Source organism: Cynara cardunculus (assembly GCF_001531365.2).
Source record: "Cynara cardunculus var. scolymus isolate 2C chromosome LG 16, CcrdV1, whole genome shotgun sequence".
In the NCBI taxonomy this organism is placed as follows: Eukaryota; Viridiplantae; Streptophyta; class Magnoliopsida; order Asterales; family Asteraceae; genus Cynara; species Cynara cardunculus.
The window spans coordinates 20,146,927-20,159,209 of record NC_037543.1 but is presented as its reverse complement, the minus strand read 5'-3'; the positions used below and the strand labels follow the sequence as shown (position 1 = coordinate 20,159,209).

The following is a 12,283-nucleotide window of genomic DNA, read 5'->3' as shown; positions in this document are numbered from 1 at the left end:
TATTATAGGTGTTATAATTTTATATATATATATATATAGGGGCACGTTCAAAATGAAAACCGTGCATTCTAAGAAACCGTGTAAACCAATTTCGACCAATAGAAAAATTCAATTTTTTTCTAATTAAAATTAATCAATAAGGATATTTCAGTCATTTACAATATTTTCTATTAAATATGGAAGTTATTAATAAATTTTAATTAAGGAAACGTAATAAAAGAAATTGTATAAATGGTAACATTTAAATATTTAATTATATTATAATATTAAAAATTTGAATTTCATAAATTGTAATCTTTAAGAATCGGCAAACGAGTCTTGATAAAACGATTGAAGTGTATAATGAAATCATCAAATCGTAGATGAACAAAAAAAATCCAGAAATGAAACAAGTTTCATGAACGTGAAACTGGTTCATGTTGCAAATAAATTATGTRAACCGAAACATTTTCATGGTGAACCCGTTGCATTGATTGTGTAGTTGATCCATTTAGTTGGTGAAGAGAAAAATGAAACTGGTGCATTTTGTATTTGATGCGTCATGAACTAAGTGCATGATGAAACGAGGAAATGATTTTAATCTGCTACAGAATTTTGAAGATTGTAACCTGCTCCATAATCTTGAATATTGTAAGGCTTAAAGGAATGAATCCATCAAATCAATGGTGAAATAAGAAAATTACTGTACATGAAATAGGTTTCATGAAAGTGAAACTGGTTCATGACGTTCTTGAGCATGACTAGTGAAACGGTTGCATAATGTATTTGGTTCGTCACAAAATAATTGAATGATGAAACGGGTACATGAAGAAACTGCTCTAAAATCTTGAAGATTGTAATATGCTTTAGAATCTTTAAGATTGCAAGGCTTAAAGAAATTAATGCATCAAGCCAGGAACGAAAGAAATAAAATAATTTTGCATGAAAAAATATTCATGAAAGTAAACTAATCTTGGAAGAAAATAATTTTGCATGAAAAAAGATTCATGAAAGATCGAGTAGGATGTTACCAAATATTAAATTTTGTTTACCATTTATGTCCTTACTGTWGAAATAAAATAAATTTTTAATATATATTTTTATTTAATTTCCTAAAATAAAGTAAACTAATTTTGGCCATTGATCAAGAAAATGGATGGATGAGATTGGTTTACACGGTTTACACAAATGGGGCCGGTTTTTATTTGAACGCTCATCTCTCTCTCTCTCTCTCTCTCTATATATATATATATATATATGTGTGTGTGTGTGTGTGTGTGTGTGTGCGTGCGTGCCTGCATCAAATTTCAATACACAACTAATTCAAAAACAATCCCTAAAATATGGCTTAACGAATAAGTCATACAAGCTATTAAGCCCATTAAGTGAATAACTTGAGTTTTGAATGTAATTTATTTGTTGGCAGTGACAAAATGTAGTAAAGTATGAACACTAAAATGTGGTAAAAGTTAACAATATTGGATCTTAAAATTATGATTCTGGAAATTCGGATAATATTGTTTGGAACCTGTCGAAACCGGGACTCCAGCGCAAGGGATGGGTCTGGTTCGAGGAAGGATGGACGAAATTTTAGGGGCCGTTTTATAAAACGTTACTGAAATTGCCTCACATAGAGCAATATACATCATGATGGTTCAAAGAGGTAACTACAAAGGGTTTGTTTGTTTATATCCAAAGGAATCGTCGTGTTCTCTATGGTAAGTCGTTATCCAGTTTGGGAATGACAATTGTAAGGATCAAAAACATCCAACTCCAGTAAAACCTATCAAGACATCTGTTTTGTTGTTTTTAAACAAGGACACAAACACATACTTTGTCGTTTACATCATTTGTAGGTATTAAAATTCCATCATCAATCTCATTTCTCTCGATAGGGAAAAAATAAATCTGAGTCAATGGTTTCTTTTCAGTACCTAAAGATACTCTCGATATTGCCTCAATTACATTGTGTTGGTGCTAAGCTAAATCTGACTAATAAGTTCAATGAGAATATAATATTCCAGTCGAGTGAAATGTGTTAAGTATAATAATGCACGTATTGTACTTAAATAGAGAATTACAGTTCCCAAGACTTATTCATTAAACCACAAGGGTGGTGCCTGATTGTTTGAGCTTGGTTCCAAATGTCAAAAATACCAGGAGGTCCCATGTTCAAATCTAAGGAGAAATAAAAATCCTCTTGTGGCCACGGAGGTTCAAATGTAAATGATCGTTTCAAAATTTACTGTAAATGCATTCCATTGTTTAGAGTTACTTGGCTTCGGTAATGTAGGATATTAGGCACTTTGATATGTCTCTAAATGCGGGTCCCCATAAAAATATGTAGTAAGCATATCCATAAGCTACATTTTCAGTTCTTCTAAACCTACTAGGCTAATTAAATAGTGGGACATTATAACGTCCATGATGGGAGAGTAAGGAGCCGTTTGCTAAACGCTTACTCGGGTAAGTGAACACCAAGTTACATTATCTTATCGAATGAATATGGTAATTACCAAGAATCCTACCCTGTAAGAGTGATATAATGACCAAGAGTCTTACTCGGTAAGTGAGGGCGACGACTCTTACCATGATAAGCGCTTATCGGGTAAATCGTTGCATACGATACCGTTTTAATGGACTAAAATCTTACCCATTAAGTAAATAGTAGTGTTAAATCTTAATGGTAAGCGCTTTTCGGGGAAGTGTTTCGTAAACGGCCCCTAAGTCTCCTAGTGGTCAATCTAGAGTGTTGTGAGAAATCTTGCGCCAAAGGAGAGTCTTAGGGCTTGTTTGTTTTTTGAAAGAAACCACTTAATGCCTCTTAAGTCTGAATCGGTCAGACGTTTTTATTTTCAGGCCGTTTGTTTTTTTTATATAAATAAGAGCTGAAAAGCTCTTATTTTGCTCTGAAAAAAAATGATAACATAATCACTTAAATCCTCTTAATTGCTCCATCCAGACTCTCCCCTCCATCCTCACCTCCAGATTTAGTCCTCCAAATCTATCTCAGTTAAATTTAATTGAAATGAATTGATTCAGATTTCAGACGTTTGTCAGTTTATAAAAACAACAGTCTTATTGATTCAGATTTTAGACTTTAGACGTAAAAACAAGCAGTATGACTGATTCAGATTTCAGACTTCAGACGTAAAAACAAACAGTCTGACTGATTCAGATTTCAGACTTCAGTACCACCTCTTAAAATTCAGAAGTGAAATCAGACTTCAGACTTCAGAACCTCTTAAAAAACAAACGCCACCTTATACATTAGACTTCATTATGCTCATTACGCTTTATGACAAAGACTTGTCTATGTCCATCAGGTTTTACACTTGGTGGGTTAGCACTACCGGACCAAATACCCGTTTCTTTATCAAATAATATTATTGTTTTTAGATTTTTTCTTTCCATTAGGCCAATGTGCTCTGTGTCGACATTTTTCATAGACCGATAAATCTTTTAAATTTTGAAAGTTTGTAGGTGAAAGACCATGAAAGTTCTATTATTCTTATGTTTTGCAACCTCGTGAATGAAAATTCATGATCACATCTTTATTTCGCAATGCACCATATAAATAAGCATTATAAAATAAAAATGTTAAACGATACTCTGTCTGTCCCAAAAATAAGTGTCCACATTTCTATTTTAGGGGTTGTTTGGTTGGTTTTCCATTAAGTCTTGTGTGGTTTAATATGTATGTACAGACTGAGAGAGTTTTTGTTTGGGAGAAGTTTTTTATAGATGAAAGGAGCGAGTTTTTTAATTGGGAGGAGCAGGTTTGCACAAAACAAGACTTTCTGCATAAATCTTTCTCTAGAAACTTATTGAAAAAACCACTTTTTATATCATTAAGCCACTACCAAAGCAGTCATGTATAACTGACCGAATAAGCTATGAGTCTCATTAAGCTCATTAAGCTGCTAAGAAACAGGCCCTTAGTTTGTCTGAATATAAGTGTCCACTTTCAAAAGTAAGTATTTTATTTCCCATTCTACACTTAATTATGAAATAGAGAAAATTTCTATGTCTATTGTTAAGGGTAATATTGTCCTTTCATTAATTAAAAAGTGTAATAATTACACATTCTCTGTTTGTTGTTAAGGGTAAAATTGTCCTTTAGTTAATTAGAAATGCAATAATTACACATTCTTAAAACTGTGTGTTTTTTTCATTGTGAACATTTATTTTGGGACATGACTCACAGCAGGAGTATTAATGAATAAAAACTTGAATCTTCTACGTTGATTTTGCAGATAGAAAAAGAAATGAGAAGATGCACACGAACTTCTCGATTTTGTTCATATGTCTTGCATGCTCGTGCCAAATCAAGGAGCAGCGACGATCTTCATCGCTCTTGTTGAGTCATGTAGTCCGATATAATTTTTTGTGAAGGTAAATTGTACAAAAATAGTACATGTTTTAACTTTTAACACAATTTCCAGTTTATGATTCATACTTCGAAAATCAATGTTGGTCTACATTTTTCTAAACAATTATTTCACAAGTTGGGGTCTTCATGGAAACAACCGTTATACTTCTTGGAGTATAGGTCTAATCTGCATACATCCCACCCCTCAGACCCCACCCCTGGTGGTATATACCTAGTTTAGTTTGGTTTAGAGCATGATAAGATCTTCCATTTACCATCTTTTTATTTGATAAGGACTGGGGAAAAAAAGCAGGGCAATGAACCATATTGGACGATTTCAACAAACGAGGGTCCGAGATTTTTGAATCACCTGTTACCGCACCAGCCCATCCAGGTGGTCTACGTGGCGGCAACTCATGTGCCTCCCCTATGGCCAATCCTGCTTCACCTGCAGTTATTGGCTCGAGAGAGAGTATGCTTAGCTTACGAGAGCAGTGACGCTTGGCAGAGGTGCCACCACAACTAGATTCAAACGGTTTCTTGCTTCGACCGAAGCAACAAAAGATCGAAAAGATGGGGCTTTCAGAAAACACACTTTCAGGAAAGATGGAACATGATTGCGAGAATCTTCACTATGATCTGCCTCAACAAAGTTGTATATATGATCGTGAGAATTCACATATGAATGATGAAAACAAATTAGTTAAAAGGGGAAATTTACATAAATAGTTTGTTAAAGGGGTTTAACTTTGTAGCCATTTTCAAACCTCGTTTCACTTTGTAGCCGATCTTTACATAAAAGGCTTATGCATATGCGTAAGAGTTGGTTTTTGGTTTAAAAAAAAGGTGAAATCCTTACACAGAAATTGTCTTTGTTAATTAAAAAAGTGTAATGATTGCATTTCTAAAACTACGTACATTTTTCTTTATAAACATTTAGGTAGTGTTTGGTACGCAAACTGGACTAGACAAGACAGGACGAGACGAGATAGGACAGGACGGGATGGGACAAGACTAGTTGTCTGTCCCATGTTTGGTACGACTAGGACAGGACAGGACAAAACAAAACTGTTAAAATGACCATATTACCTTTAAATGTTGTTCAATGTTATTTTATATCAAAAAATTCGAAACTTGCATTTTCAAATTAAAAAAATGTTTCTTCCATCTATGAATTTTTTTATCAATCTATACATACAAATTAACCCACTCATATTTCTATATTCATACAGAACTTAATGGAAAATCAAACAAAAAACCCCTTAGGGTGCGTTTGGTTTGCAGAATTGTTTCTGAGGGATTTGGATTCGCATGAGGGATTTGGATTCCATGGGATTTGGATTGGATTGGATTTAAAATCCATTACTGTGTTTGGTTTGCATGATTTGGATTGGATTTGAAATCCATTCCTGCGTTTGGTTTGTAGGATTTGGATTTGGATTGAGAACAAAAATTCTAGGTAAGCAATGYCAGCAAGATCATGGACAACTATTCATGGAGACAGAAACCCACAAAGTATTTTGAGCTCAAGATCAACCAAAATGCAATATATATATCATTGAAAAATTTAACCTAATATGTCAAAATAGTTGTTGTTAGAACAGGGTATTCAAACATATATACAATATATATATACACACCCACACATAATGAAGCTGGTTAGGTCGGCAGCTTCGTGAAGAACTAAATTAAGAAAAGGGGACATGATTAGGGTTTAAAAGGGATTTACCTGCTGCTTGATGGGAGAAGGCGGCGAAGAGGAAGTGTTTATCGGCGGCAGCTTCGCAAGGGGACGGGAGGCGACGACCACCATGAGAGACAGCGACAGAGACGGTGAGCGACGACCACGGTGGGAGACGGCGATGGAGACGGTGAGCGACGACCACCGTGGGAGACGGCGACGGAGACGGTGAGCAACGACGGTGAGCGACGACGGTTTGGAGGAGTCGATGGTAAGCTGGGAGAAGATGGAGACATTGAGCATTGGAGGAGGCGATGAGAAGATGGAGACGGTAATAGGGGAAAAAAGAAATCCGACGGAATGGATTTCAAATCCCGTCTATTTTGAAAGGATTCTCAAATCCAGTGTTGGTGGGATTTTAAATGAATCACAGGTTTTCAAATCCTACCATTCCTACAAACCAAACGTAGGATTGGATTGAATTTTAAATCCAAATCCCTTCAATTCCAGCAAACCAAACACGCCCTTAGTGGTACAATAAGTTCATCGGATGTTTTTTAACGTGTTAACAATTTTTTATATATCTTTTGAAATAAAATGCCCCGTAAGCTTTTTAATACGACATTGATGAATACATCTTTTTATCATAGAATTGTTGTTGGAATTTCAAATAAGAAGACTAAATTTCGTGAATCTTTATGAAGGTTAAGAAAGATTAATTCATATGAAGCTTTTTAATAGGACACTGATTAATTCACAACATTCGCTGCTAAAAAACCCGTCCAATTGGTGGTTTCTCAGCTCGAAGAAAGTCGGATATCGAGAACACATTTATCGGTGGCCGAAACACCATGATCAAGAAACAAGAAAACAAACATAATCAAGATCATTTCTATAGCATCAAAACAGGTTTATGTGAAGAAATGTTTGCAAATTACGTTTTTGGAATATTATATGATTTATGAGACCGGTTTTTATTTTGGGATTGAGAGAGTATTTAATTTTTTTCATTGGTAATCCTTTGAGTAGATTACGGATTACCGTTTTTATGGTTATATAAAAGCTATGGATAGAGTCCCTATGGTTACATTTTTTACAAGTTTGATCCCTGTGGTTACAGTTTTTTAACGAGTTAAGTCCCTATTAGTTATTCAGTTTTTTAACGAGTTAAGTCCCTCTGATTCCAAATAAGGACGAAATCCGTTAAAACTTGTTAAAAATGGACTTGGGCCTATTGGTGACGATTTAATGAGTTGGACTCGGCCAAAAAATCATCCGCAACTGGCCAACTGCCAACAGGGCACCAGTCATCTCAAACGGATACGGCTTCGGAGATGGAAATGGAGTCTACTTCCGGCCGCCGTACCGCCGTCGTCGATTCATGTAAACGAAATAACTCGAAAAGAAGAAACTATTCGGTCTTCGAAGTTCCGTCGAATTTTTTTTATTCCTGCCGTTTTGTTGAATGGATTTCAACCGGAACTGCTACGGAAAGTACTTTAGATGAAAGAGAGACGGCGGCGGAGAAGAAGAATTTCAGCTGTAGTGAGAGATGGACGTGTAATACTTGTAATTCCAGTTTTGAATCGCTTCATGATCAGCGGTCTCACTTCAAGTCCGATTTTCATCGATTCAATGTAAATCCTCTTATCCTAATAGAACTAATTGTGCATTTCTTATCATATCATATTTATTAAAAAATTGTATGTTTCATGAAGTATCAACAATTTGTATAGATTATCCGATGTGTATTTGAGCTGTATGAGAGTTTAAAGCCAAAATTGGAGTTGCTGGTTGAAATCCCGTCTCCCTTTTCCTTTGAACTTGCTTGAATTTAAGCTAAAAATTGAGTATAATTCCTCCAAGGGTCTGGTTACTGAAAGTGGCCATAATTTGTTGTTTTTGCTTAAACGTTGATGGAATACAAAGGGTTGTTAGTGAAAATGGCAATAGTAATTCAAAAAATATGAATGAGTGGCCACAGTTAGCACTTCCGTAGTTGGGTGACTGAACTAATTTAGTGTAATATTTGGATGACCATTTCAGTTGGAGTTCCCTTATTTTGTATTCTTGTTTCTATGCATCATGTTTTTACCTACCAACATATTATTTCAGATAAAGTTAAGCATTGCTGAAAAGGATACTGTTAAGGAGGAGGATTTTGATGAATGGATTTCCACTTCTTCTGTTAAAGATTATGATACATCAAGCATATCAGGTTCAGAAGATGAAGATGAAGATGACAGAGAATTTGGCCACCTTAGTGATTTAACTAGGGGATTGTTAGGAAGTAAGAAGCAGAAACTTTTTCTACATCTACCAAATGGAGAATTGATGTCATTCTGGAAGTGTTTGCTTCTAGGTGACTCTGAGAAAGCTCTTCTTGAACATGATTTATCTTGGTCCATGAACGATGATGATACGTCTTTTGTAACACTGAGGGAAGTGACTGAGAAACTGCTCAACGTGATCCATGAGCCTAGAGACAACACACATTTCAGGGTTATGTTGCTTGCTAGTGGTGGGCATTTTGCTGGTTGTGTCTTCGATGGAAACTCTGTTGTTGCCCACAAAACATTCCACAGGTTGGTGCTTAACTAATCTTTTAATTCTTAGGTGCATTTTAATTTGAGTGGCAATATAATTTCCCCAAAAAATTGTTTTTGAACTTAGAGTTGATCCTCCTTGCCCAGAATCAATACGTATCTTTATTTACTTCCCATGTTTGTACAAAGAGTTCATGGCATTTAGTAGCATATAAACAAAACCTCATATATACATGCTAAAATTGAATGAAACCTTGTCAACACCATCGTAATCCATTTGAGTTGCTACATACATTAGTTCTACGTGTATTACATGTTTTACCTCATTACATTGTTTGCTTGCACATCATTGAATCATGCATAGACAATTGAATCGGTATTCTACCTGTTTCATGTAGATATGTGACAAGGGCCAAGGCTGGCAAAAAGCAATCATCAGAAGATGCTAGTGGCAAAAATGCACATTCTGCTGGAGCTTCAATCCGTCGGCACAATGAACTTGCCTTGAAGAAGGTATCGAACATGAATAACCAATGTCAATTGGCAATATCACCAAATTCCCTATGGATGCGTTTGGTACACGGGACATTACAGAACAAAAACTTGTTGTCCCATGTTTGGCGCAACAATCAGATTGGGACAGGACAGGACTTTGTGGCACAAAAATGCAGTTCTTTCCCACCAAAATAGGTGGAACAAAAATCGGGAGATGGGAGAAGATAGGTAAATGACTAAACTATGCAGTTTTTGACCCGTTTACCTCACTCTTGGCTGTCCCAGTCCCACCTGTGTACCAAAAAAACGCACGTATGAGTCCAATCCTGGTAAAAAAAAAATACTATTTTCTCTTAATATGACATGAATTATTTCCCAAACTATAATTTAGCACTCCCTCTTTTCTCTGCTGGTTTTCCTATTTTGACTTTAAATGTCAAACATTTATTTACCAAAATAATAATTATTTATTCTCACTTAACATAGAGATAAACCTCATTTAAGTTACAAGTTTGTTATTTTTGGTTGCTTTAATCATCCGACTAACTCACACTGAACAATTAGGATATTCAAGAACTACTTGCTGCATGGAAGCCATATATTGATGCCTCTGCTTGTATTTTCATCCATGCTCCCTCACACAATCGGCAACTGCTATTCGATGGTCAAAATCCATGCTTCAGTTGTCAGAGAAATGTTATCAGACGCATCCCATTGACAGTTCAGAGGCCAACATTCAAGGAAGCTCAACGATTATATAAGATATTGACACAAATTTCCACTGAACCATATGAAGAGATAGTGCCTATTATCAAAGAAAAATCAACAAGTACGCCTGGCAAAGATAAATTGAGGAATAATCTGGACAAAAGGGATGTTTCTGAAGATAGTTTTGTTGAAAAAGTGGAAATAGTTCATATGTTTTCACCTCTACATGAAGCTGCGAAAGCTGGAAATGCAGACAAAGTTTTGGAGCTACTGGAACAAGGTTTGGATCCTTGTCTCATAGATGAAAGGGGGCGGACACCTTATAGAATTGCAGCAGGAAAGGAGGTTAGGAACTCATTTAGACGTTTCATGGCGTTGAACCTGGATAAGTGGGATTGGCAAGCTGCCAAAGTTCCCAGTCCATTGACAAAAGAGATGGAGGTATCTCAGAATGCTAAGCAGGTAACTACCGCGACGTGATTCAAAGATGTGTGCATTTTTTTCTTTTCTAGTAATTATGGTTTATATACTTCATTCTTTCTAACTGTTTGCATTGCTTACATTCTTGCACAAGCCGCTCTACTTTTATGGGTAGAGGTCAAGTCTGCATACATTCAACCCCCAAGACCCTACTTTCAAGCGGAATTTGTTGGGTCGGGTTGGTTTGGTTTATACTTAATTTAAGTAGCTTGAAGTCGCTAGATTGCATGGTAACCAGTAGTCCTAGTGGTGTGAATGAACCAGATATGGATTGAGTGCAATCACATCCAAATCTGCATCCACTTATATATAATATGTGCACAAGGATGCATCAATGCTATTGGATACGAATTTGGATATTGCATACTTGGCATGTGCCTGATATGAATAATATATTAATATTTATGTTAAAGAATTGTATCATGTAGTGAGCTATGCATATAATTCTCGTCTAATTGTCAAAATTATTTTTATCTAGCAACACATCCTATTTTTATAATTGGACATTTTACCCTCCCCAGACCCTACTCAGTTTGGGACTCATTGAGTTTGTTTGGTTTCGTTCATTTGGTTTTGTACAAATAGTAATCCTAGTGGATTTTCGAATATCCACTTGCAGTCCTAATTGTCACCTTGATTGGTGATCCATCTATGTTGTCTTTATTCTAGATTTGGCGGAACTCCCTTCGTACTGTGAGAAATTCAACGTTTGACTTGATGACTATTTATTAAATGTCTGAACTATGAAGTAACCTTTAGTACACACAAACTAAATGAATGTTGTGAGCCAAGTTAATGCCATCAACTTTTGTAGTTTTGATACGTTTCAAATAAGTAATCGACTTGTGAACGTCCCATGTCAATTTTCTTGTGGCGTTCCATAATTGGAATTTTTGAAGTTGTGTGTTGTTTATCATTAGCTAATGCACAACCTTATTCAATTGGTTTTTAGGCAAAGAAAGATGCTAAAAGGAAAGCAAGAGCCAAAGAGGTGAAATTGCTACGTGAAGCTAGAGAAAAGAAAGTTCAGGTGTTTATTTCATTATCCTAGTTCTAACTTGCAACGTGATAATAAAAAAATTTATATTGAAATTCTTTGAAGGACACTGATAATGTGATATGCAATGTGACAATGTGAAAATGCAAAAAAGGACACTATTCTTCACAAAACAAGCAGTTTTTGACAAAACGTACCAAGCTCTATGTTTTCCTTTTGGATTTGCTTTCCTAAATTCATCCAAAAATGCTTATTGTAGCAAATTATAGTGTTTCCTAAGGATTGTCTTAAGAATGACGGCTCATTCACAAAGAAAAACCTAGTGTTATGGTTCAAAAAGCCAATTACTCTTTTCTTAACATGAGACATTTGATCATTTGTTCCTGTTTTGAATTTCCCCCTGTTAAAACCATCTCCAAAATGACAATTAATGATGCATGCAGCTTATCAAATATAACTTGAATCGTTTTCCCATAGAAATTGCATAACTTTACATTTTACATCGTCTCATGAAAATTACAAAAAGAAGAAAAAAATCTGAAAGTGTTCGAGTAAGAATACTTATTTCTCAATTGTTAACATTTCAAAGAAAATGTTGATATTGACTTGGAGTCGTCTCAATTTTGTCGTAAATGGACATCTTTGCAGGAAACCCATCGGAGCTCCAGCAGGGTTGCCGGAGTTTTAGCTTTGGTCATTGGGAGTCTGTTGGTGATTGCCTTTGGTCAAATGGGCAGAGGTATGTGGTGGTTACAAGAAGTTATCTTAGGTGTCCTTTTGGAAGTTGACACAAATCACATTCCAACTTCTTGGCATGCCAAATGCCATAAATTTGGAATGTGTTCTCTTGGGTAATATTTGAGTTTCAGTCATCAACAATCAATCAATCCAACCCAATCTTTTATTAAAAACTAGAAGAGTACTCGTACAATGCAGCGAGACACATCTTGATTTTAATTTTCTATTTTATTATTTGTCTCTGTCGATGTTATAATTAGATTTTATGTGTTTTTAAGAAAACATTA

The 12,283-nt window shown here is 35.5% G+C and overlaps 1 protein-coding gene and 1 long non-coding RNA gene across 2 annotated transcripts in view; both read left to right on the top strand.

The window, feature by feature from the left end:
* The first annotated feature begins 7,339 nt into the window (after positions 1–7,339).
* LOC112529093 (ankyrin repeat and zinc finger domain-containing protein 1-like) lies at positions 7,340–11,312 on the top strand. The gene is made up of 5 exons (XM_025140168.1): positions 7,340–7,669; positions 8,148–8,617; positions 8,977–9,091; positions 9,638–10,243; positions 11,214–11,312. The coding sequence occupies exons 1-5, from the start codon at positions 7,367–7,369 to the stop codon at positions 11,310–11,312; spliced, it is 1,593 nt and encodes a 530-aa protein (XP_024995936.1). The 5' UTR covers positions 7,340–7,366.
* A 598-nt stretch (positions 11,313–11,910) lies between these two features.
* LOC112529817 overlaps positions 11,911–12,283 on the top strand; it is a 4,104-nt gene continuing 3,731 nt past the window's right edge. Inside the window, exon 1 of the long non-coding RNA XR_003070951.1 lies at positions 11,911–11,997. This is a non-coding gene — a long non-coding RNA (uncharacterized LOC112529817). The remainder of the gene's footprint in view (positions 11,998–12,283) is intronic.